Here is a 26,677-nt window from a genome sequence, read left to right as displayed (position 1 = left end):
TCATCATCACCTGTGTCTTGTCAATCACTTTCATCTGTGTCACCTGGTTTGTTCATCAGTATCTGTATTTAGTTCCCTCTGTTCAGTCAGTCTTTGTCTGTTACCTGTGTGTATCCTGCCTATGTGTATTGCTTGAGTTATATTTGTAAGTAAACACTTTGTATTGGAGCCTTCTGCCTTCCTCGTCGTCGTTTTCTTCTGCCTGCCTTCGTCTGAGCTTAGCTAGTTGTAAAATAATAACAATAATGACTACAAAACGAATACACATCATATGGTTTGTTTATGCAAAGTGCTTTTAAAGTGAAAATACACATTAAATTGACTATTTACTTTTTAAAAACATAATCCTGGTCTTTTTATGAAGGATTCATCAAAGCAATTTTGTCTTCACTCAGAAGCAAGTCACTTTATGGAAGAAAAATGGGTCGTTTCAGGTTCTAGCTGGACATTGCAGCTGATATAATTCAAACTAACATTAGTTTACTGAATAGTACAGTTTCTGAAAACAGCTGATCCATCGTTCTTTGGCGAAATGAAAACATTTCTGATCGCCTCAACGAGGACTTTACTCTGCAAAATGAGAGATGTTAGAAGCATTTACAGCTCAAGACAGTCAGCCGTTCTGTTCCTGGATCACGTATTTGTGAGACAGCACAACGTTGTCGTAATCAAAGTCCTCATCCAGATGGAAAGGAACAACCTCCTCACTTTCATCCTGGAATAAACATTTTACAGGTTAATTCAGGATTCTACAGAGTCTCTGTGAAATGCAACAGAAAAGTGCATCTCAGTCTCTGAGTTACTGCCTGAGCTTGACTGCTCTCAGTGAGTTTGAGTGTGTACCTGATTCTCAGCGGCACTGGGAGTGTGTGTCATCTGGTCTGTGAAAGTCGAGGAGATCTCCAGCAGTGTGTGGTGACAGAGCGATGAAGAGGAGACAGCTATCAGATCTTCTTCAATCTCACCTGGCAGTGCACATGTACCTGACAACACACAACAAGACGCGCATGAATAATCAGTTTCTTTTACGCAAAGCCGTCCATCAGCAGTCATTTACAATCAGTTTCTTCTTTTACAGAGAAACTTCTGTCATTATTTACTCACTCTCATGTTGTTCGAAATTCTTTCATTCTTTCTTCCCGTGGAACACAGAAGAAGATATTTTGAAGAATGTTTGTGCCGCCGGCGATTACCATATAATGAAAGTGGATTGTGACTGATATTGTCAAGCTCCAATAAAGAAAAACAATACGACTTACTCTATGTATGATATTATGAGTCTTCTAAAGCAATTCAGTACATTTTTGAGAGAAAAAAGAAAATTCCAGTCATTATTTGCTAAATATCATCCCCTCCCTTTTATGCAAAGTGAAATTTGCACAAAAACATAAAACATAAAATAGACTTTTGGTGTAGATACAAGAAACTTTCACGTTAATGGTTTATTGTGCGTACATGACATTTTGAAAAAAAAAAAATGATATTCAAAAAAAAAAAAAAAAAAAAAAATCATAAGATTGCAAAAGTAGAAAAACATTTTAAAAATACGCAGAAAAACGTTCATGTTTGAGGTATCTCATGTGCACAAGAAAGTCTGAAATTTTAATTTAAAAAAAGTCTCAGGGAAGATTTTTTATGTAGACGAGATTTTAGGCAAATAAATTAAATGTCGTAAAAATGTTTTTTGCATACATCAAAGTTTCTTGTGCAAATTTAAAAGTAGCAAATAACTTTCATGTCAGAGGTATCTTGTGCGCACATGAAAGTCTGAAATTTAAATTTAGAAAAAAAGTCTCATAGGGGAAGAATTTTTTATTTAAAAATTTACAAAAGAATTTAAGTTTTGAAAAAAAATTCACAAACAGTGAAGTTTCTTTTGCAAATGTAAAATTTTACATGCACACAAAAAACGTTTTCATGAAGTTTTCATGCATGTGTAGAGAAAATTGTTTAAAAAGTTGTCACGGGCAGTTTAAAAGTTTTCTTGTGCACAAATAATTGTGTCTGTTTTTCTCAGCAAATGTCTCTAAGAGTTTTGTAAAATCTTCAAACATGTAGCAACAGATGTGACTAAACTGACGTCAAACATAACTGATTAAACTCATCTTGTGACTGATTCATAAGAGTTTGCATGTGATGATTTGAACGCAAACACAAATTAGATTTGTGCTTGAGTTTTTAGTTTTTTATTGAGCTTTTTTGTCCCTTTTAGAGCCTTCTGGAAAAGGCATTCAGCAAAAAAAAATTACGTTCTAACGAAAAAAATAAAGTGTTAAAGTGTTACACTGTGTAATTTTTTAAAGTTTATTCTTAGCAAAAAACACTTTGGTCTTTTGAAATGATATGTGCTCATTAACGTGTAATTACTTCTACCAACTCGTAAGCGTAGAATCTGCCATTTAGAATACATACGAGAGAGTCGCTCGAATGGCGGCAGCCATGTTGCGCCTCCATCTTGAAAATACATTAGCCAAAGAGGGACATACCTGGAAATTCAAGCTTCGCCTTTTGCGTTTTTACACTCAGTGGCACAGTGACGAATACGAGGGGGAGATTACTCGCGACTGCCGGCAGATTTGAAATAATACGGCCACCGTAGGAGTTAAAACGCCCTCGGAATGGGAGGGGCTAGATAAGTAATATTCAGTTGGTAGTCATAAACAATTTCACCGCTAGATGGGAGAAAATCCTACACAGTGTAGCTTTAAGAGTCTGGAACAACATCAGGATGAGTACATTTTGATTGAACTTACACTTTATGTTAAAAAGGAAGGATTAATGTGCTAACAATCAGTTTTCATGTCCTGCATCTCTGGATTTGTGCAGTAGCTTATGTGTGAGTGAGAAAGACATAAGGCCTGGCAAGAGCTCAATTGATGCTGATGTTAATTAAACAGCTAATTACCGGCACAGTGAAAGTCATAGTTTCAGCTGCTGGGTGAGGACCAGGCGTCTGGGGTGTAGCATGCATTTCTGCATGTTTGTTTGAGTGTAAACAACACCGTGTGTGTGTGTGTGTTTGTGGACTGCACACCTCTAAAGAAACCCCACTCACCCACGGCTTTCAGAACAAGGTGGTCTCAAAAACAAGACCATTAACCAGCTCACTAAGGAAACACAGAAAGAAGCTTCACGCAGCTAATGAATCTGAAGGCTGTTGCTGTGATGCCATGTCGTGAACCTCCCTGACCAGCATGCGGAGGCGTGTTTCATTAAAACCGTAGGTACCCTGTAGCTCTTTTTGAGCTTTGATCCGCTCTGACCAGAGCCGCCTTCCCCTCAACCCATTTTAAGATTCATCTGGATGGCCGACGTGTTACTGAACCCTGAAGTAAAGACCGTTATTACTGTTTACCTGTACGGTACGTTTCAAGAGTTCACATCAAGGTTATTATAGTTTTGAAAAATTTCCTATTTTCTTTCATTTTGCAGTTGGGTTAAGTTACTTTTAATGGGGAATAAATAGTTTTTTATTTTGTTACTATTTTTAGTTTTTATATGCATTATATAGATTCACGTTTCATCCCTTGTAACGCCACAAATTGTTCTCGTTGCGCATTTCTAAGCAACACACAGAAACAGAAACGCAATAACTATAAATTACGCATAATTAGATGCAACTAACCCTAAACCAAACCCTAACATATAGTAAGTACATGTAATTAATTAATATTACTCAGTATTTAAATGCATAATTACCCTGTAACAAGACACCTTCAAATAAAGTGTAACCCAACACACTATAGTTATCTTTTATTCCTAAATGAATGAGTGTTTTTGACGGAATCCATTTGTTTGAGTGAATGATTCAATGATTCTCTCATAAAGATGTCACTTGTTTTGTTCCTGAATGAAACAGCATTTTTGAACAAATCAATGTGGTTGACTGAATGATTCAATGATTCACTCATAAAGAGGTTACTTGTTTTGTTCCTGAATGAAATGGCATTTTTGAACGAATCTATTTGGTTGACTGAATGATTCAATGATTTACTCATAAAGAGGTTACTTGTTTTGTTCCTGAATGAAATGGCATTTTTAAACGAATCAATTTGGTTGACTGAATGATTCAATGATTTACTCATAAAGAGGTTACTTGTTTTGTTCCTGAATAAATCAGCAGCATTAAACAAAATGATTCAGTCAGTGTATTAATGATTCAAATGATTTACTCATAAAAGGCATTGAATTCATCATGAAAATGTGAAACTGAAATAATTTTCTCTGTAATTCTATTTAGTTTTCATTCAGCTGTAGTGCACTTTTATAGTTTCAATCATACATTTTTTGCCAATTGCCATTTTTATTTTGGTTACCAATTTTACCATTTTAATACCATTTTAGTTCAGTTAGCAAACTTGCAGCAATAAAATGGCTGGAAAGTATTAATCTTATTCAACAATTTTATTTATTTTTGTATTAAACTGGTCATTGGAGTTTAAATGAGCCTCTCTGGCACTCAAGAAAAGAGCGACTCATTACAAGCCTGCACAGCGAGCGCTTGCCCCCGGCTCTAATGATGAGGGAGCGGTTTAGAATTTGCATGCATTGAATATGTGTAATAAATGGTAATATATTTAAATCAAGCTGTATGACAGCTCTAATTACAAAACATAGCATGCACATGATATCCACTAAACCCTATTAAAGGTAAGGTGAGACCATGCAATCCTTACATATGCACATGAAAAGAATATTTATGCGAGAATGCCGCACTTAAAATACATCCATACAGGTGATGCCAACATGTCGATGTATATTATGTGAATATTATGTGAATTTGTGATGGATCCAATTCCATTTGAAGCTGTTGTGAAATATGAAAAAGATGGCAAGAATTCACACAGATGTGCTTTACATAAGAAAAAAGAACTGTGTAAAAAACGTAAATAAAGACTCCACATGTGCATCTAGGCCAGTGTAATCTAGCTAACCTAAACTGACTCGGTGTAAAGTGACATGTATTTAAATGATGTTTTTTCGAGAAATAAACACCTGTAGCGTCAACATTTTCCTCTTCGTCCTCCGAATCTCCCAGATAATTATCAAACTGCCAAGGAAAGAAAAAAACAGTAATTAAATAATCATTTTTACAAACAGTTATTTTAGAATTGATTATTAGCTTCACACAAACAGGTGCTCTTCACACAGAAAAGTTCACACAACTAACTTAAATAGAGTTTGACATTTACATATTGCTAAGCTAACATCACATTACTCTAATAAGCATAAACATATAGGCCTAGCACACACCTATTAGGTAAAGTAGTCCATTTTTATTAAACTGATTTATTAAACTGTTTTGGCTAACAATTGTTTCCAATAAAGTTTGATAGTAACATGTTGCTAAGCTATGACAACAGTTCAGTGTTAACAGGTTAGCTTAGCATACGTTGATGATCTTAAAAAGGCACAGTACAGATAAATAATATGATTGATTCACTTGATTCCAACAAGAGTTAACATTAGCTTAGCATACGCTAATGATCTTAAAAATGCATAGCACAGAAAGATATTACGTAAAAGTCCTTTTTACTCAATTGAATTCTTGACTATTTCCAACACTTTAACGTTATCGTACCATACTCTGAGTTTAAAAATGCATAACACACAAATGTTGTCTTTTTTTTTATCAGACTGAAGTCTTGAGTTTAAAGTTAGTGTTGGCATACTCTAAGGTTAAAATGTGTAACACACAAACATTAAGTAAAATAGTTATTTTTTTATTAGATTGAACTTTTGACTTTATTCCAATAATTTAATGTAAGTGTTATCTTATCATAATCTAATGAGCTGATATACACACAAACAGTAAGTAAAATAGTTCTGAGTGAAATAACAGCCTGTTTAAAGGCATCTTGCATGAATGTTCACTAAAAACATCATATTGAATTCTGAGGTTGCATTCTCTGTGGAAGATATATGCAATGCTGCCTTAGAATATATGCAAAATACGTTTTCTTCAAAGGCAGAATTATGTTGCTTTCAACCTTAAAACACTGTCTCGGTAAGTAGCTTGTTAGGTTTTGGTTTTGAATGTCCTGACCGTTTACCTTCACAGGTCTGTCTGGAGCAGAGGTTGATGGGCCGCCCAGTCTTCCTCCAACACAGCCGTCATCCAACAGCACCTATACAAGCACACAAACTCATAAACTTACTATCTCATTTCCTTTAATGATGCTCTGAAATGACAGCAGCTATGAGAATTGGTGTGATTACAATCAAAACAACATTCTAATCAATACAGCTCTTTTTCTCTCCTTGTGGCGGAGAGCTAAATAATGCAGAGGCTTCTTTTTTTAGCATTGACTGGCCTGGGATGTTGGCTGATGTGCTTTGCGTTATTGACAGTAACTGGTGCTGTGGCTCGCCAGAGCCCCACTGAGATCAATACGCAAGCCAGGCGGGAGTCTTAAGCACCGTTCTCACACACACACACACACACACACACACATACCGATAAGCAAAACACACATTGCAATGAAGCCATTCAATACACTGAGAGGAGAATTCCAAAAGCCTTGAGGAAGAAATACACCAAAAAGAGGGAAAATAAAGAAAAATGGCCAATGGCTTGCCCACAGCTACAATGCTAACTTGGTTGCTAAGAGGTTTTAAGCTATAATTGCTATAATAATTTCTGAGTGAAATTAAACATGTTAATATGTTGTTGCTAGGTAATTGCATTCAGAAGAAAAATTATAGCGTGCTTACCAGTACAAAAATCACCACCATAACGCAAGGTTGTCATGCATGGTGGCCAGAGCATTGCTATTGCTAAGAGGTTCTGATTGGATTTAACCATTTCTATGTGGTTGCTATGTTCTTGCTAGGCTGTAAAAATATGAGTGGTGCTTAAGCATAGAAAAATCATCATAACTCTAAATTGTTATGCATGGTTTCCAGCGTTGCTATATGATTGCTAATAGATTCTGTTTGATTGCTAATAGATTGTGAAATTTATCCTGTTGATGTGTCATTGTTAGGCCATTGCATTTTGATAAAAATGTGACTGGCGCTCATAGGTTGTTTTGCATGGTTGCCAGAGCGTTGCTATACTGTCACTGAATGAATTTTAAAGTGCTGATATGTGGTTGCATTCTAAGGAAAATGTGACTGGTACCCTGTTCAGTCTCTATGAAACCCCTCCTTCCAAAAAGTGTAATGTGCTCTGATTGGCCGACTGGACCAGTGTTCAGTGATTGGTCAACCACTTGTAGAGCGTGTTTCTGAAAAGTCACGCCCCGAGTTTCAACACACACTACTAGCGCAACTCAACTAGGCCTTTTTTTGAGTATGCCTTAGGCTGGAAATTTTTAATGAAGAATATTGTGACGCGTTCGTTCCCAGAAGAAAACTCAAGACTACAATCGAGGTGTTTTAGGGAGTTCAGAAACAGTGCTGGACACAGTGAAGGACCTGTATGTGAGTGTGAGTGTGTGTGTGTGTGTGTGTGTTAAAGCAGAAGACTTAATTATTTTTAAAACTTTGACTGAAGAGAAGGAGAGGTCTGCCTGAACCTCTCCCAGGAAAGGCTGACGGTTCGAGCGGTTTGAATCTATAAGGCTGTGACCTCTTCCTGATCAGCAGTCGGTGAGCAGCGATTCGCCTGTCCCATCCTTCGGTATACGCTCTCCTCCATCTCTGTCACTCCATCCTCTCTTTGTCGCTCTCGGCTGCTGTCCATCTCTCTGTCTCCGTGTCCTCTAGGAGCAGTCAAACGCGTATCCCTCACGTTCTCTGCAATGGGAAACGACAGTGAAGACCACAGGCGAAGGATTTACGGACGTATCCGAGGAAAGAAGATGTATGTGGCGTTCAGTATGCTCACCTGGGGTCAGGTTCGTGAAGGTGGACAGGAACTGCTCATACGTTTGCTCCGGGGAGTTGCAGAACTGCTCCAGAGCTTCAGTCATGGCTTGGTCATGGTTGTCCACAACTGAGCCATTAACTAAACCTGGCATCCTGTCAGACCTATCCACATTGAGAAGAGGCACAGAAAGAAACAGAGAAAGAGATATTAAAAGAGATATTTGTTTACACCATGCAAACCTCGAAGAAAACCAGAGAGCCTGAACCAAGCCAAATGAAAAGGAAGTATTGGTATAAAAACCTGAGAAAAAGAATGATGAAGGGATTCTGCTAGGCTGCACTTTTTTACAGGTCACTTATCATAGCGATATGCATTATAGCTGCATTAGCCCTGATTGGAATAAAATTATCATTTTAGAAGTTCAGCTTAATTACAATCAATGACGGCTGGGGAGGGGGGCGGGCAGTGATTGCCGTGACATTAAAATATAATGAAGAATGGCGTGATAATCGTCAGAAACTACGAGCTGTCGCCGTGTCATTCATCACGAACACGCCCCAGGGAGAGCCTTCTTCAGGTGGCACAACATTAGCAGGGACAGAAACAGGTGCTACACTAGAGTCTAATTACTCTCCTCTATCAATAATACAGCGCAAGTCCTTGCAGGGCTTCAGGCGTCAGCTGCATTGCTGGTCCACCTCTTGCTTCTCTTTTGGAATACAGCTTGTGCCAGCGCAAATCCTCTTTTGGCGTTATAAAACTACTGTTAGGATTTACTAAAGACAGCAGTGGGCACAGTTATTTTTGCGGCTAAAGTTTGCGCTCGTCAATTTACTGGTGTTTGCGCCATTATTCACTAGCCAAAAAAAGCACGTCTTAAACCAGACGCTAACTGGTAGATTGCGTTGGTTATTATGGAACTGATCTGACAGCATCTGTGTTCTTTTATTTTATCAGAACGTTCCACTCCCATCGGCACGGTTTTGGAATTGTGCTCTCACGCTAATTTGCCCTGTTTAGTAAATCTGGCCCATAGACTGTTAGTACTACACGTATGGAATACCCAGATTTGCTAAAAAGTGCAGTATAGGAAGTTTGCGAAGTCCTGTAATGCATTTAATTAGACCTTCCGTTTCAGTCATATCAGCTTAAAGGTGCTGTATGTAACTTTTTTTATAAAATGAATCCTTTTTTTATTGCCCGTCTGTGAAGGGGTTGTAATCACACATTACAATGATCCACTTTTCGCGTTTTGCTATTACCTCTGAAGGCCAGTATTCCTATTTTTATGTGAAGTCTCCGGGTCGGATTTTGTGCGAAATCCACCGGATGTGACGTGCATGCGCGCTCCCGAGCCTCTCCGTTTTATATATACAGTCTATTGCGACGGCACTGCAGCTAACGACATGGAGTCTGATAACACCAAAAAACGACCTGCCTCCAGCACAACACAGACTCCAACACAAACTCCCAAAAAAATAAAAAACAAAAACATTTTTTATCTGCTGAAGCTCGTCAGGCCAAACGTCAATCGGATCGACTCAGGACGAAAACACGGATCAACATTGGCAGAGCGTTTGAATTATGGAGAGACCTCCGCTTTGTTTTAGGTATAAAAACAGACCCTGAGTTGGCTTTCATCCTTTTGGACAGGTAAGCTAACAATACTTCAAAGCATGTAAAATATATTGTGATTTTGTGCTTTAGTTGGCTCAAGTTAGACATCATTAGTTCGCCAGCTAACGCCGACCATTTGCTAACGTTATCTGATGTGAAAGACTACAGTTGTAACTTTATTGCTTTTCACGAGCACGAGCGCTGTTGTTGCAATCTGAAACATCACCGCTAGAGGCCGCTGGATCCTACATACAGCACCTTTAATTTTATATCCACCTAAAAAAGGTTAAAATGTGTATCCTTGCATGCATACTGTTTTTAAAGAATAATACAGTATACCAATGTTGTTCATAACTAAATTGTTTATGTTGTTTATTGAAATAAAGCTGAAATATAAATATTAGATGAAAAACGTAAAAAAAAACGTTTTTGCAGGGTTGGATGTCTGATATCAAATTCAATGATTGGACGAACATTTTGTGGTCAAACGCCTTCCGCAGACAATATATATATATATATATATATATATATATAAACATATAAATACATTTAGACCACTTTACTTAGTGATTGCTATCAGGATGTGAAGAGACTTTCAACCAGCATAACAAACAATGTTTCTGGAACAAATCACCTACCCTGCTTTTAATGATTTGAACAAATTGATTCTTTAAAATGAATCGGCCACCAAACACAAGAAACTACATGCTATATTATAATCAATGAGGTAGTCTGAAAGTGATATCTCCGTTCATTATAATGCAAGCATTGTAGTTTTGTTGTGTTGCGTTTCAGTCTCCCTTCCGTCCCTTTGTGACAGAGCTGGCAAACAACAGCATTTATTTGCCTGCGCCGTATGCAAATCCACTACAGGACTCAACAGGTTCTTTTTTTACAGCATCTGTAAGTGTGAATACCGGCATGTAAGTGCACTTGAGCGGTAGAATAAAGCTCTCCTATGCGCTTGGAGACAGCAGAGGAATTCTTTCTGTGTGTGTTGCGCCTCAGGGGAGTCGCTCATCCTCCTCTTCATGGCCCTGCTCTTCAGACACAGGTGCTCCGCTGTTTGTGTTTTTCACTGTTCTTCCAGGCACTCGTGGTTAGGGGTCTTTGTTTTTGCACTCTCGCACACACACACACACACACACACACTCATTTCTCGGCCTCCAAAACAAACACGCAACTGCACGAGGGCTCTGAAACAAAAACATTATGCTAATGAGACCGGCACAGCTGTTCCCTTCTTCTTCCTCTCTCTCTCTCTCTTTCTTTCAACACCAGTCGCCTAATTTCTTTCATTCCTTTAAAGAGCCGCCAAGCAGAAACAGTTAATGCAAATATAAGCCTGCGGGAAATAAGGAGTATTTTTACAAATCCGAGCTACCCCTCCTGCCAAAATGTGATGTGTGACTCACGCATTCTGTATTTGGTGTAATGAGAGTGAATCATTCTGCTCCTCACTGAACCTGATTGCACACAGACCACTCAGATACACAGAGGAGACCATTTTAACAGCACATTACATAGAGACGGGCTACACTGTCACAGATGCGATTATGAAGAGTGTGATTTTGGTGTCGAATGCAGGTCATAAAAGAACCCGAAATCTGTGCGATGGCAACGTGCAACGTGACACAGTCTCAGCCAATAAAAGATATTTTGAGACTTTTCAATTCGAGTGCTCTAATATGCATTAATTCATGCTTAACTAATGCACAGATAATGACATGTTAAGTATGACTCATGATGAACTAAACCACTCATTAATGATTACTGCATCAGCAACTAATAAAGAGTCTATATGATTGATAGATTAAGTAATATATGAATTGCTATTGACTAAATGCGTCATCATGTAATAATTCCTTAACACAGGGGTCTTCAATGGTTATCAGGACAAGGACCCCTTAACATAGTATTAAAGGTAAACACTTTTTGTTATACTGGTTTAAACTCTCTTCACATCCTGTAGCAATCAATAACAGAAGTGTTCTAAATATTAAAACATACATATATCTTCTGTGGATGCACTTCATCCAATCAGTGCATTCGGTCCTGAACCAAAACAACAAGCTTATGCAGTGTTCTCACCATGTCCAAACCGTAATTACGTTCTACCCTGAGTTGATGACGTCCTCAAACTCAGATTTATGCGTTTCCATGTGAACACTATCAACGGGGAAATGAATCTGTAGCAGTCAGGTTGTGCAAGTAAAAGCTCTGTTAGTTGTTTATGTTCACTATTTTTGTAATGTTATGTGCTTTGAGACATGAGGTAATTTAACGCCGTCTCTTGTGACGCTTCGCACGAACTACTGTGCGTTCATGTGTTTTGAAGGATGCGTGACTTTGGAGACGCTCTGAAGGGAGGGTGGGATCTCATGCTTTCAAAGCTAACTTGCTATTGCTAGCCTCTCTGCAATTGCCTACTCTACCTTTAACTAATAGTGTAAATGAATGTGTTAATTACCACAATTGGTCAAAGCTATGTATTTCAACTTTCATTTGTCTGCTTTAATTGATCATTAGCTAATGATTTGCAAATTTGGCACATGACTATTAACTAATTGTTAAGTTATATACCATTATGGTTATGGGTTTAGACATCCCCTCTAAAGGTCTGTAGGGCAGTTGCATAGTGAATGTATTGTCACAGAATGTGTTTGAAGGATGGGTAAGTTGGGCAGCACACAAATATCAGCACACCAGAATCTGAATTACTGACCGCTGTTACACCGTGATTAAACTGGACGTGACCATTATCGCGTCATGCCACAATACAGCTGTCTACACTGGACGTAAGAAATAGAACGTGGCATCAGTTTACTGTGGGGGTTTTGCTGTGTTGTGTGGCGTCGCACCACATCCAGTGTAGTATAATTTATTATAATGGGTTCTATTGTCTTTGTCCAATCTAGACACAGTGTTATGAAATAGCAGTGCCTGGCCGCATGTTCTCAGTGTTCTGCCTTTAAATCCTAGACCTCAAGATTAACCTGACATATTCCTGCACCATGAACAACAAGGTACTGGATGGGGCAGTTCATCTGGCACAGTGGAATCCCGGTTGTAGACGGCTGGAAATCAAAATCCATGGCTTAGTGTGGATGTCAAAACCAAAATGACATATTACCTAATTAGTTTATGTGCCACAACAAGTAAAGTCATAACATTATAATACCTTTGCAAATCATTAGCTAATGATTAATTAATGCAGATGACTGAAAGTTGAAATACATGGCTTCGATCCAATCCGGTAATTAACACATTAATTTTACGCTATTAGTTAATACTATACGTTATTAAAGGGATACTCCACTTTTTTTGGAAATTGGCTCATTTTACAACTCCCCTAGAGTTAAACAGTTGAGTTTTACCGTTTTCGAATCCATTCAGCCGATCTCCGGGTCTGGCGGTACCACTTTTAGCATAGCTTAGCATAGATCATTGAATCGGACAGGACCATTAGCATCTCTCTCAAAAAAATGACCAAAGAGTTTCGATATTTGAGTGCAGCAGGCGTAATGATATGACGCAGCGCCTGAAAATAGGTCTAATAGGTTAGACAAACTTAGTCCCGGTCACGTTGGAAGTTACAGAGCTGGGGACTATTTTCAGGCGCTGCGTCATATCATTACGCCTGCTGCACTCATGGTACGGCAGCAAAGTTTCTTGATTATTACGCAGGAATGAGAGTATAGTTCCTAGCCATATCAGCCTAGAAAAACGCAACTTTACATTTTCTGTCGGTCTTAGTACACGATGTAACTACAGAAGAGTCAAGTTTTAAATAGGAAAAATATCGAAACTCTTTGGTCATTTTTTTGAGAGAGATGCTAATGGTCTTGTCCGATTCAATGATCTATGCTAAGCTATGCTAAAAGTGGTACCGCCAGACCCGGAGTTCAGCTGAATGGATTCGAAAACGGTGAAACTCAACTGTTTAACTCTGGGGGAGTTGTAAAATGAGCCAAAAAGTGGAGTATCCCTTTAAGGAATTAACATATTATGACACATTTAATTAATAACAATTCATATATTACTTAATCTATTAATCATATAGAATTGTTATTAATTGCTGATGCAGTAATCATTAATAAATGGTTTAGTTCTTCATGAGTCATACATTAAGACGTAATCATCTGTGCATTAGTTAAGCACGAATGAATGCTTTTTAGTTCATGTGTATTGTAAAGTTTTACCAGTATTTGATGTTTAATTGAGTTATTTGAGTGAGTGAGTTATAACTTAACAATGTTTGATTTATTGTTAAATATATGTGAGTTATAAGGGAGCAAAATGTATATAAATTATTATTATTATTATTATTATAACAAGTGCCAATCACGCTACTAGTGTCACCATGGTAAGTGTATATTTTGGAAGATGAAAGTTACATCTGGGAGATCCATAATGTATGAAAAAAACAGCAACTCAGCTGATTTGCAAACTGACAAGTGAATGAATCATCAGCTGAACTGTAAAACACAAACATAAAGTCCATATTTATACACAAGCCAATAATAAACTGAGTTTTATACTTGTTTTCATTCAAACTTGTGCGAGTTGTGTTCAAACACCTGTTGTTGGCAGCAGTTACAGGCAGTTAACCTCAAGATGAGCCAGTCAACCTTCACAAACACTGAACCTCTGCCACTGTCACTAAACCATTTGCTTTAATATCTCAAATAAAAGTTAGCAGCACCAAACAGCTCCCAGATTTCGGAGTGCATTGACCAGGAGGTAAGAAAAATACATATTATTAGGATGAATCTTGTTAAGACTATATTCTAGATATGGAATATTTGGACTGTGGTTGGCTATTCTGGTGCCATAGAGTAGAATTAAAATAAGCACGTAAGTTAATGACGTGTTTTTATAATATAATTATTAAAGTATGTCGTGATTTAAAAGATTGTTATTTTCAACTTGTTGTAGTGTATCACTAGTGTTGACAGCCAGCGCTTGCTTAACGTAACTTGTTTAATAAATAAAAAATCTCTAATTTGATTACCTAAAGACATTAAAACGAATCTAAAACGTGTAAAAAGGAAAAACGCTGCTAGCTGTTAGAAGACAGTAAGAGAAAAGGAGAGAGGAAAGCTTATAAAATATCTCAGACGTACCGTTTAAATGTAGAACGAGAACCCCCAGTTTCGCATTGGATGCTGGGTAATGTAGTCGTTTTATTGCAAGCTTAACGCGATCATCTAAGAAAAACGGCAATAAAGAAAACTACAACTTGTTTCCTGTGGGAATGTTTCTGTGTTATTATGGAAACAGGGAAAGGGTTATATGGTTCCGCATTTTTTTCATACTTTGATTTAAAAAAAATACTTACTAATAGGAGGAGTATGCTATTCAGAATTCATCCTTACGATCATGCAATTTACCTGAATTTTATTATGTAATATTTTATTTATCATTAAAAATAATGTTGTTGTTTTTTTTATTATATTTCACACAGCTCACTGCAAAAAGATGTCCTTAGAGCCTATAACTGCTGTGAACTGTGCTGGCCTTGTGCAACCAGGCTTCTCCTTACTAGAGCTGGAGGGTGATGTTTACCTCTTTGGTCAAAAGGGCTGGCCGAAACGCTCATGTCCAACTGGTGTATTTGGTGTTCGCATAAAAAACGGAGAACTTAAGCTGCGAGCCATTTCATTTTCAAACAACTCCTGTTATCTCCCTCCCCTCCGATGTCCTGCAGTAGCTCATTTTGAGCCTCGTGATGGCAGCCCTGAATGTTACCTCATTCATGGTGGTCGAACTCCCAACAATGAACTGTCTTCAAGTCTCTACATGCTGAGTGTAGACAGCAGAGGATGTAATCGTAAAGTCACATTGCAATGTCAAGAAAAAGAGCTGGTTGGAGACGTCCCTAGCGCTCGATACGGCCACACCCTCAACGTGATCCATAGCCGAGGGAAGACCGCCTGCGTTCTGTTTGGCGGCAGGTCCTATATGCCCCCCACCGAAAGGACCACGGAGAACTGGAACAGTGTGGTGGACTGTCCACCTCAAGTCTTTCTTATTGACCTAGAGTTTGGTTGCAGTTCAGCCCACACCCTCCCCGAGCTCACGGATGGCCAGTCATTTCACGTAGCTCTAGCGAGAGAGGACTGTGTCTACTTCCTGGGCGGTCACATCCTCAGCTCCGATTGCCGACCACCTCGTTTGATCCGCCTACGTGTGGAGCTTCTCCTAGGAAGCCCTGTCATCACCTGTAACGTTCTTCAAGAAGGTCTCTCCATCACCAGTGCCATAACCTCTCCCGTTGGTTATCATGAGTACATTATTATCGGCGGGTACCAGTCTGAGATTCAAAAGCGCATGGAGTGCACCTACATTGGCCTGGATGATGTCGGAGTCCACATGGAGCCACGCGAACCTCCGCAGTGGACCAGCGAAATAAGCCACAGCCGTACTTGGTTTGGTGGCAGCCTGGGCAAAGGAAGTGCCTTGTTTGCAGTCCCATCTGAAGGAAACCCAACCCCACCAGATGCCTACCATTTCTACCAGGTAAACTTCCAGAAGGAACCAGATGGAGAAGCATCAACTCAGGGATGCAGCCAGGAGTCCACTGACCTTGAGGACTCTGCACCTTTGGAAGACTCTGAGGAGCTCTACTTTGGCCGAGAGCCTCATGAGCTGGAGTATAGCAGCGATGGAGAGGGCGACACTTACAATGAGGAAGATGAGGAGGATGAATCCCAGACAGGCTATTGGATCAAGTGCTGCCTCTCCTGTCAGGTGGACCCCAACACCTGGGAGCCCTACTACTCTACTGAGCTCACCCGACCTGCCATGATCTACTGCTCCAGGGGTGAAGGTGGACATTGGGTCCATGCCCAGTGCATGGAGCTCCCTGAAAGCCTTTTGCTTCGCCTCTCTCAAGGCAATAGCAAGTATTTCTGCTTGGATCACGGAGGCCTGCCCAAGCAGGAGATGACTCCACCACGCCAGATATTACCATTGAAGAGAGTCCCAATGAAGATGACCCATCGCAAGGCTCCAGTCTCACTGAAAATGACCCCAGCTAAGAAGAGCTTTCTGCGAAGACTTTTTGACTGAATTGTTGATGTTCTGTTCTGTTATATATCATGATATAATATCATTTTACATTGTTGTTGACGTTTATTTTGTTGTTCATTTTAAGAATATTAAGTGATTTTTATATTAACAAAAATTGGAGAAGTTTATTTTTTCATACTGATAAAAACAACAGAAATGAATGGTTAAATCAATGAAAATGCTTATGGCAGTATTAAATGCATTTTTTTTACAAGTCTTGTTTATTATTACTAAGCTGATGATTTGTTGCTTTTTTAAAATGTGTGGACAAGATTGTAGAGTATGATTTTCTGTTTTAATAAAGATAATTACACAGAGATTACATTTTAACCTCATGTTATGCTTATAATTATAATATACGCACATATTATGCAGACACATTAGATAAGTCAATAATGTGTGTGTGTGTGCATACATATATATATATATATACACACACACATATGTATAGATATATATACACACACACATACAAGTTCTTATCTAATGTGTGTGTATATATATTTATATATACACATTCACATTCAAGAACATGCATATATATATATATATATATATATATATATATATATATATATATATATATATGCATGTTCTTGAATGTGAATGGAACATCCATGTCAGTCTTATCTACTCTGTTTGTCTCCAACCACATACAAGAGGACACACACACAAAAAAATTACAATCTCAATTAAATTTTTGGTGATTTTTTTATTTATTTACCAGATGGAATTGGAGAAAAAAAGTCATTTATTACAAACCAATTATATTCAATAATTGAGAAAAAGTCCACAAGTTCATGAATTACAACAATCACTGTAATGTTCTTGCACAATGAAAGAAAAAAATAACGATAGGTCATAACAAGAACATCACCAGTGCCTTTGTGCAAGTCTACAGAAATGTTCTACACGTGTAGACAAGTGTTTACGAACAGTGCAATGCAGTGTTTTATTTCAAATAAAAAAAAGAAGCAATTTAAACAGATATGTAAAGTTTTACACACACTACTTAAATCATATTTTTAATAGAATGATGTGAGGTACCTTTGGTTTATTTTTTTTAAAAACTTCCCCAAAGTACAAAGAAAAAATTCAAGCCTTTAGAAATGTTGTATAATGTATAATATCAAAGAAAGCAACGACATAATTCAAATCATGACAAAGAAATCAATCAAGTAAAGACACAAAGAAATCAGTAAAATCACTTCACAAAGAAATCAATCAAGTAAAGACACAAAGAAATCATTAAAATCACTTCACAAAGAAATCAATAAAGTAAAGACACAAAGAAATCAGTCAAATCACTTCACAAAGAAATCAGTAAAATCACTTCACAAAGAAATCAATCAGTTCAAGTTGAAGTAAGAAATGGATCACTGAAATCCTCTCTTTTTAAGAGAATACAATAAACACAATGAATTAAACAATACTCTTAAACAAAATAATAGTCAGAAACATGATTAATAAATTGAGGTACAAGTTTGAGATGAACAGAGCACATATCTCTGAACTGCAACATAAAGAAATTCTGACAATAGTCAATAGGTTTTATCGAGTAAAATACACTGCCATTTCTTCAAGAATATTTGAAAATGTGTTTGTGTGAATAGCATGGTGCAAATGTCCTGAGGGACCTGTAGGATTGAAGACTGAGGTAGAAATATAAGGTAAGGTCTAAATAAATGTGCAAATGCTCTAGCATAGTGTCTATGGGAGTCATTTGTGGACCAGTTGAGCACCATCAAAACACTGCATTGCTAAAATAATCCTTCTCTCTAGACCTCCTGCAAAGAAGACAATTTGCGTTTTCTGATTTCATTTTGTCTTTGTCCTGTGTGATATATTAGTACAGCCATCATAAATGTGGGGCTCCTTTAACACAATTTCAGTGACTTACAACTGCCTCATAAGTTTTCATAAACAACCCTTCTGGATGAATTCGTGAAGTTGTCACAACCTGGCAATACAATGAAATCCCTCATATTTCACAAGCAGCAAGAGATAAAACAGACAATTTGTCTGTCAAATCTGGGGAGAAAAAAAAGCTCTGCCCATATAATTTTTATCTCTGCCATAAAACAATTTAGCTCACGTTTATGCACTGGCTTCAAAAAAATAATGAAGTGAATAATAAAGCCATTAAACGTGATATTACATCTCATCTCAAGAAATAAAATCAATTACTGAACAATATTTTCATTAGCAAGAAAAACGGTCCATTAAAGAAAGTCAATCAGAGAAAAACTCAAAAATCTGGAACTTCAAGAGCCACATCAACTTCATCTGGGGTCTCTTCTGGGTTAAATGTGGCTTGCATTGCTTTTGCTGAATTCTTATGAGCCTCCATAAACTTCTGAAGAGACTTGGAGGTGTACAGCCAGTGGTGTTTCAGTACATCTTCAAGTTCAAACGTTTTGGACTGCCTCGCATTCATCTTCCGAAACCGTCTGAACAGCTTGTTCCCAGACTCATTGCCTTCACTGGCCCATGCTCCGATAGACCCGTCTCTCTCAACAATCTCAGGAACATGGGCCAGAGTCTTGTGGAGGTAGTTGGTAATCTTTCCATCATAGCGGTACTTAAATGTGGTGGAAAGGAGGTCAGCAAATTGCTGCGAGTTGTAGCTATATCGACAGAGTTGGTCCGGGCAGTCTCGGGAGGGACAGGTGGATCGCCACACAGGCTTCATCTGGATGTAGAGTTCCATCAGTCTCTGTAGAGCCTCACGTCGTTCCTCTGAAGGAACCAACTCACAGACCACCTCCACAGCCTCGCGTGTCATCAGCCGGCGTGCATAGTTTCCATTCATCCTCATCACAGGCTTGAGTTTCAGTTTGTTTCTTAGCTGTTTGTCCAGGGTTGACCGCCAACGACGGCGCTCCTCTCGACTCGGATTGCTCCTCTGGTAGACTTCGCCGATCTCATCCTGAAAGATCTTATAGAATTCAGTCGCATTGCCAATGTCGCAGTGCAGGGCATCCAGAGTAGGCTGGGTCTCCATGAAAGGCTTTGCGGAAACCCCTTTGACCCGGTCACGGAGTTCATCGGCGGACTCTGAGAAAGGATTTTTCCTCCAGATCTCGTAGCGCTCAAGATTTTCATCGTGGTTACGTGTGATGGAATGAAGCACCATGTTTTGAGAGGCTTCAGCTCGGGTTGAGTCGCAGAGTGTGCATACATAAGTGGAGCCTGATGCTTCTAGCCCTTCCATTTCACGAACCATCTTCTCATCGTAGCCTGTACCCCGGAAGAAGAATCTAAATGAGCGTAGCAGACCACCAACAGATATGATAAGTCGACTTTCCATCATGGCTTTCCGCTCTGCTACCACAGGTCCCAAGATTGCTGTCAGGGTCTCGTGGTCGGACTCATCCACAAACATGAGGCACAAAGGTCTACAAGAGAGCTCAGAGTTTGGCTTTGGTTCCTGGAAGATGGTGATGCCATCATCCTCACCCTCAACTCGGATGGAGATGGACATGACTGTGAAGGAAAACCTCACCGCCTTCTCAGGAACCGCTGGACCGTTTCCATGCTTCTCGCTGACATCTCCCATACCATCACATGATTCTTTCACCACCACAGTAAAGCCAGAGGTGCAAATGCTGTCATCTAGCCCCCTCTCTCTGAGTCCTTCCATTATGTCCTCCTCCAGGTCTTTTAATGCAGAAACCAGTGCCACATCGTAGCGGAATCGTCTGGAAATGGTATCCGCAGGGACATCCTCAACAAAGGTTGTCCAACCGGAGAGGCCATCAATGATGCCCACATCCCAGGAGCTGGAAACGTTTTTTAAAGCTGGCTGCCATTCAAATTGGTGGAACCCAGGGAGAAGCTCTTTCTCAGCATTGCGTAGTGTGTGCAGGGGCTGGAATATCTGGCGGCCACTAGTGGCCTTCACAGTGCGATACATCTTGTGGTACTGACTGCAGCTAAGGAAGGTGTTGACCCTTATAGCCAAACACACTGCAGGATGCAGACCAAATCCCCTGCCTGAAAGAGAATACAGAGGGAAAACAAAACTGTGTGAGATAAGAGTCAGAAGTTTGAATTCACATAACTGTTTATCCAGAATAAAAACTCAAAATAAGTGAGACTGTGAGCCTGAATGTGATTATGAACTGATTTCAGAGCACCAGCAATTGAATGCAACAATATCTGTAATTCTGATTATAACTGCAGCATGAAATATGTCCTAATTGTTCTAGATCAGAGAGATTATTAATGCTTAAGTTAGAAGAGAGGTGACTCAGCTGGGCTGGAAATACTGATATTGGCTGCTGATGAAAACAGGCACCAGCTGGACCCTGTTCCCCTGGGGGGTTTAGACAGTATCTATGTCATTTGCAGATACAAGGGCTACTGATGTTGTTTTCATCCTAACAGGCTCTTTACAAGAATTGTTATTGAGTATTGAGTTTCACATACACTACCAGTCTAAAGTTTTGGATCTGTAAGATTTTTAATGTTTTTAAAAGTCTCTTCTGCTCACCAAGGCTGCATTTATTTGATAAAAAAAAATATATATATATATATATATTGTGAAATATTATTACAATTTAAAATAGCTGTTTTCTATGTGTATATATAGTAGTGTAATTTATTCTTGTGATCAACAGCATTATTACTCCAGTCTTCAGTGTCACATGATTCTTCAGAAATCATTCTAATATTATGATTTGATGCTCAAGAAACATTTCTCATTCTTATCAGTGTTGAAAACAGTTATTTACATTTTTATTTCAGGATTCTTTGATGAATAGAAAGTTCAAAAGAATAACATTGATCTGAAATAGAAAGCTTTTGTAACATTAAACACTACCGTTCAAAAATTTGGGGTCAGTAATAATTTATATAAAAAAATTGGGGGGAAGGAAATAAAATAAATCAATACTTTTATTCATCAAGAATTAATTAAATTGATCAAAAGTTACAGTAAAGAAAGACATTTATATTGTTACAAAAGATTCTATTTCAAATAAATGCTGTTTTTTAAACTTTCTATTCATCCAAAAAAAAAAAAAAAAAAACTGTTTTCAACATTGATAATATTAATGAATGTTTTTTTGAGCATCAAATCAGCATATTAGAATGATTTCTGAAGAATCATCTGACACAGAAGAATGGAGTAATTATGCTGAAAATTCAGCTTTGATCACAGGAATAAATTCGATTTTAACAGTTATTTTCAATTGTCATAATATTTAACAATATTACTGTGTTTTTTAATCAAATAAATGCAGCCTTGGTGAGCAGAAGAGACTTCTTTTAAAAATATTTAAAAATCTTACCGATCCAAAACTTTTGACTGGTAGTGTATGTGTGTGAGTATGTGTGTCTGCGAGCACATTCAGTAAAGTGATGCTTATTCTATTTAAACTGACAGTGAGGCACATAGGAAAATAATTCATAAATTTTTTTTGTAAAGATAACCTCGTGGATGTGTTTAATCTTTCATATCTAGTTGCAGGTAGTAGCCTAAACATGAACATAATTGTGTAAAATTACATGTTAAAGCTGTTGTTCCATGAAAAATGAATACAATTAACTGCAGTCATGCATTGAAAATTAGGCTAGTTCATTATACAAAACAAATGATGCCATATATTAGGTTGTAAAAACGTTATTCTTGGTTGCTCTCAAGCTTATGTAAGTCAATAATGCATTATCTATTCATTCTATTTGTATTCATCTGACAACAACTGCTTTGACAGTCACATATTGTGGGTGACGTGTTTCTTGGCATTACCTTGCATCATAGCTTCCAGTTCATCTGCTTGTTTGTGTTCATTCCCGGCTCTCAATGCCAGAAGGAAGAGCGTCAAACAGACAGACTTTACATCCCCTCCTTCTTCCTTTTCAGCAAACACCTTCACCTGGTTCTTCAAGTCTCTCAGCCTGTGTTTTTGAGCCCGACGGGTCAGCGACAACAGGTGCTGTCTAGGGCGCCCACCTTTGTTGACTGGCAGGTAACCATTGAGATTCTTCTCTGAAGGTGTTTGTTCTTCCTGAGACTCTTTTTCATGGTAGTGGTTCAGGCAGTGTTCCCTAAAGGAGTCCAATCGGACCCAGTCACTGCATCCTTCGCTGGGGCAGAGCAGAGGAAGAGAGCTGAGGGTGACAAGGAAGAACTTGGCTGGCCTGGTCAGGTGGGTTGGGTTCAGGTGTTGGCTACAGGTGGGACAGTTCGGGCCCAAAGCTCGACTGTACCTTACTATGCAGACCCGACAGAACAGGTGCCGACACGGTGACTGGACAGGGTCGGAAAGCAGGTGATCACACACTTGGCAAGTAACAGCACGTAGCAAGTCCGCTGGGACTTCGGGAGGGATGAGCTTAGTGCTCAGATGGTCCCTCTGGCATTGTGTGATATTCTTTACCCATTGTCCTCTCTGCACTGATAGTTTTAACCATTCTTTCCCACCTGATCCCACAGGATTCTCTGTGGTCTGTCTCCACAATCTATTGGCACCTGAAGTTTCTGGGGAATCCCTCTTGATTCTCTTTGGAAGGCTGTGTGCACCTTTAAGTGGTTTGGCCCGCTTCCTTCCCATTCGCTGAAAAGAGATCTTCTTAGGGAAGCAGAGGTTGCAGTTGGAAGTGTGGGACTTCCAGTCTGGGATCCGGGTCCTAGTGAAAGAACAGAAACCCCCTCCCCTCATGGCAGCAGTCCAGCATCTGTGACAAAACAAAGACGGATGTACCGTCTCCATGTCGGTTGTCACATCCACCTTGAAGACCTTCAAGATCACCTCCGGCCAGGTGACCAACTTGCAGCCCATTTTGCGCAAGGCACACCGGCTGGACTCTTCCAAGTCTCCCTGGACTTCATGCGATGGACCTTTAGTCTTCCGTATTGTGAGGCCACAAAGACGACACAGGCTTCTGTAAAAGACACAAGAAGAAACTAAGCTTGACTCTGATTAACAATGATATGCTTTCGAATACAGTATGCACAAGTCAACTGAACATTCAGAATTCATAAATCACTCAATATTATCATTACTCACTTGAGAAGATTCATATGTGTATCAATCTCCTGCAGCTTAAGGTCCACTCTCTCTCGAGTGCTCTCCACGTTTTCCTTACTCTTCCCTCCAAAACAGAGCTTCATAACACTGCCTGGAGAGCCTGCCATCTCCATCTCCACCTCCACCTCAGGCTGGTTTTCCTTTTCCACCGGTGTTTCATTAGACAGAGGGGCCTTCTCCATGGACTTGACCCGAAAGAGTTTAAACTTCCATTCCGAAAACTTAGGATGAGACAGTTCGTCAGGCATGGAGGCTCTGGGAGCATCTTCAGAACTCCACCTCCCTTTCTCCATGGCGTCAGCTTAGATTCCGCTGCTTTCAAGAGAGAGAAAAGAAAGTGTGAAGGAATAAGATTAATTCTTTATGAATCGAGAGTTTATGAGACTATGAGATTATGAGATTAGTTTGGCTGCCAAGGAATATTCTTAGGTGTAATAGAAAAAGGGGGTTTCAGGATTACAAATCCACAAAAGAAGAGGAAAACAACATTATTTCCAAGGCTGTGACACAATCAGACAGATTTACTTAAGTCTACTGGCATTGTTTGTTAAAAGCAGCCCTGAAATCCCAGCCCAAGCGTGAGAGCTTTGCTCTGACCCAGAGTACAGCATTATACCATAAGTGGCATTTAGTGCCTCTGTAAAATGCATGAGACAAGCGTTAAGAAATCGATCCACTGCTGAAAACTTCATTTCTCTCCTTCCTAACACTCTCGCTCAGGGACCCACCACGTCCCTTTTTCTATCCCTCATCTTTTGTTTCATTCCCCTCCCTTTGTTAAATGGACACCTCTAGGGCTGTCAATCAGTTATAATAGTCATTTACTGTTCTGAAACAGGAGTTTAAGTCCGTAGAGGAGCTTGCTGGCATTTAACGGAGAGCTCGAGAGAAAGAGAGAGAGTCCAGTCTTATGATGCACAGCCATTGACTGAAGTCGGATGAAGAGAAATTGTAATGCCAGCCATTCCCTATGAATCAGACCCTATCCTGTGTTTCAACCATGTCACTCACCGAGTACGAAGATATGCATAAACAGGCAAATAAAAACAAGGACTAGCTCAGAAGTAACATTACTCGGACTAGCAGTGGCTGTCAAACCCTTGCAGATTCACAAAACAACTGTGTCACGATGTGACACTCCTCTCTCATCCCATCCGCAAGAAGGCAAAACGGTCCTCTTCCCTGATCAATAAATCAACAAGGGCTTACCATAACACTCCCATGGTGAATACATGCTGGCATTTTCTCTTTTTTATCTCTCTCTCTTTTTCTTTTTCTCCCTCTCAGCTTGTGTTTGCACCCTGGGTTTCTCCAGCTATCAGCTCTGAAGTGAACTATTGAGACATGCATACACAAAAACAGCTGAGTGCATTCAGTTTGTCAGTCAGCTGGGTTGTCCTACCTTGTTTTTGAGGCTCAGCTGGTGAATTCTCCCCTGGGGTCTTTCCGCATGGGGGCACAAGGGAGGCCTAGTGCGTTTCTGTGTGCGGATGTCTTCCAGGCTCTTGATTTAAGAGTGCCTGGCTGGATCTCAGTCACTTGATGCTCCTATAAAAGACTGTGTCACTCCATAGGAAGAGAGTCCTATTTATACCTCACTATGGGGTCCCTAACTGACACATTTTAGCACCTGAGAAACATTGGAGGTCTCGGGAAGGGGGTGGGGGTGATGCTAACCACATTCACACACACACACACACACACACACACACTTTTACTAAGCTACCTAATGAGGGCATGCCATAGATTTCTTGTTTGTTTTTACATTATGGTAATTATAATTGGCATACATATTAACTCTAACCCTAAATTAAAATAATTTTTCCAAATCAAGACATGCCTAAAGGACAAATTGTGTAATATTTAGTAAACTTCTTGGACATTTTGTTTCACAAACTATTTTAAAGTAAACCCTTACACACATATACACCAATATGAGACATCATAGACCTAACATCTGAACAACCACACACAGACACTCCAATACACAACATAAATCATGCATTAAGACACACAAACATATATACACATTCTGCATAGTAAACGTGTCAGTGCAAGGCACATGGATGCAAACTAACGCATCCCCCTGCTGTTTTCCCCCGGTGCTCTCTGAAACTCATCTCCAGCAGGTGGTCCAAGACAACATGCTGCAGCTTTGCTATTTGATCCCCCTCTATATAGAAAAACAGACACTGTTAAAACACATCGGATCAAAGGAATACATTTAAAAGAGAGCTGACAACCATCTACAAGGCTGACTGACTAAAATGTCCTTTATGGTATATTCAAAAGTTGGAAAAGCATAGCAAATATAGGGTATAGTCCAATTGCATTTCACAATTTCAGAATCCTGCTGAGAGAGACATGGTTATTTTTCGTTGACTTTATAAACAAATTATCCATAGTAGGGGAAACTAGGATGTCACTATAATGAGCATTAACTCTACAAGTGGGCCTTGGTGCAGTCCCATTTTGATCTGTGTTGGTGTAATTAGCAAGTATGAATTAAATGGATTTATTCGTTGATAAATAAAGCAAGGGTGTATTTTGCAGAAGAGTTATTATGCTGTAATTGGTCCTGTGCATTTCTGAGGTGATTCTGTCTGGACTTCTGACAAACTAGTCATTAAATAGTCACCAAGTGCCTGCAAGCATTGGGTGGCCTCTCTCATCTGAGAGTCACAAATTCTGCAAACCAAACAAAGAGAAAACATCACAAATAAACAAGAGAAAACATCATAAATAATAGGTCATTCTACAACATGGTTGCTATTTGTACCCTATATATAAATGTATAAAAAATGACTGACTCTGTTAATATTTACAACAACAACCATAGAACGACCCATATAATACTAAACACATTAATATGAAAAATAAATAATTATTTAAATTCACATTATTTGAATACCTTTAAATGGACGAACAGACAAAGAGAGGAAAAAAAACAAGAGGAAACAAATAAAGCGTCATTATTGTGAGAAGGCTAATAAAGGGACGGAAAGTCATTTTTATGCAAAAGAGTTTGCTTTCGGCCACATTTTAATAGCCAAGTCTATAAACTGAGCAAAATTAGAAAGGTCATTGAAAATACCAATTTTTACAAGTGCTCCTTCATCCTTCACAAAGATTCCTTGAG

At 39.0% G+C, this 26,677-nt stretch overlaps 3 protein-coding genes across 7 annotated transcripts; 1 reads left to right on the top strand and 2 right to left on the bottom strand.

Annotated features, from left to right (window-relative positions):
- Positions 1-263: 263 nt before the first annotated feature.
- iftap (intraflagellar transport associated protein) lies at positions 264-14,623 on the bottom strand. Of its 2 annotated transcripts, XM_084396838.1 has the most exons (8): positions 14,557-14,593; positions 10,348-10,626; positions 7,832-7,974; positions 7,574-7,740; positions 6,054-6,128; positions 4,996-5,050; positions 844-983; positions 264-715 (listed from the first exon to the last, which is right to left on the bottom strand). In XM_084396838.1, the coding sequence occupies exons 2-8, from the start codon at positions 10,461-10,463 to the stop codon at positions 614-616; spliced, it is 798 nt and encodes a 265-aa protein (XP_084252964.1). In that variant the 5' UTR covers positions 10,464-10,626; positions 14,557-14,593; the 3' UTR covers positions 264-613. The 2 variants fall into 2 exon arrangements, with proteins under 2 accessions (XP_084252964.1, XP_084252965.1); XM_084396839.1 differs by lacking the exon at positions 10,348-10,626 and having other exon boundaries at positions 14,557-14,623.
- rag2 (recombination activating gene 2) lies at positions 14,036-16,651 on the top strand. Its single transcript, XM_084396837.1, has 2 exons — positions 14,036-14,173; positions 14,898-16,651. Exon 2 carries the CDS (start codon positions 14,912-14,914, stop codon positions 16,502-16,504), a length of 1,593 nt encoding a protein of 530 aa, XP_084252963.1. The 5' UTR covers positions 14,036-14,173; positions 14,898-14,911; the 3' UTR covers positions 16,505-16,651.
- A 567-nt stretch (positions 16,652-17,218) lies between these two features.
- rag1 (recombination activating 1) lies at positions 17,219-25,081 on the bottom strand. 4 transcript variants are annotated; one of them, XM_084398073.1, is made up of 4 exons: positions 24,941-25,081; positions 23,518-23,853; positions 22,257-23,392; positions 17,219-20,500 (listed from the first exon to the last, which is right to left on the bottom strand). In XM_084398073.1, exons 2-4 carry the CDS (start codon positions 23,829-23,831, stop codon positions 18,753-18,755), a joined length of 3,198 nt encoding a protein of 1,065 aa, XP_084254199.1. In that variant the 5' UTR covers positions 23,832-23,853; positions 24,941-25,081; the 3' UTR covers positions 17,219-18,752. The 4 variants fall into 4 exon arrangements, with proteins under 4 accessions (XP_084254199.1, XP_084254198.1, XP_084254200.1 ...); XM_084398072.1 differs by having other exon boundaries at positions 23,518-23,850; XM_084398074.1 differs by lacking the exon at positions 24,941-25,081 and adding an exon at positions 24,748-24,881.
- Between the last annotated feature and the right edge of the window lie 1,596 nt (positions 25,082-26,677).

This window comes from Rutilus rutilus, assembly GCF_951802725.1.
Source record: "Rutilus rutilus genome assembly, chromosome: 23".
In the NCBI taxonomy this organism is placed as follows: Eukaryota; Metazoa; Chordata; class Actinopteri; order Cypriniformes; family Leuciscidae; genus Rutilus; species Rutilus rutilus.
This window is presented reverse-complemented; position numbering and strand designations above follow the sequence as displayed.

What these genes read in the sequence shown, in the direction of transcription:
- iftap (XM_084396838.1), bottom strand. Translation starts at nt 10,463, where the DNA reads ATGAAGAGGAGGATGAGCGACTCCCCTGAGGCGCAACACACACAGAAA. An exon ending in CTCCAGACAGACCTGTGAAG is followed by an intron (nt 5,051 to 6,053) that starts GTAAACGGTCAG and finishes TTTCCTTGGCAG; the next exon opens with TTTGATAATTATCTGGGAGA. An exon ending in GGAAAATGTTGACGCTACAG is followed by an intron (nt 984 to 4,995) that starts GTGTTTATTTCT and finishes GTGTGTTGTCAG; the next exon opens with GTACATGTGCACTGCCAGGT.
- rag1 (XM_084398073.1), bottom strand. Translation starts at nt 23,831, where the DNA reads ATGGAGAAAGGGAGGTGGAGTTCTGAAGATGCTCCCAGAGCCTCCATG. An exon ending in ACACATATGAATCTTCTCAA is followed by an intron (nt 23,393 to 23,517) that starts GTGAGTAATGAT and finishes TGTCTTTTACAG; the next exon opens with AAGCCTGTGTCGTCTTTGTG. An exon ending in ACTGGAAGCTATGATGCAAG is followed by an intron (nt 20,501 to 22,256) that starts GTAATGCCAAGA and finishes ATTCTCTTTCAG; the next exon opens with GCAGGGGATTTGGTCTGCAT.
- rag2 (XM_084396837.1), top strand. Translation starts at nt 14,912, where the DNA reads ATGTCCTTAGAGCCTATAACTGCTGTGAACTGTGCTGGCCTTGTGCAA.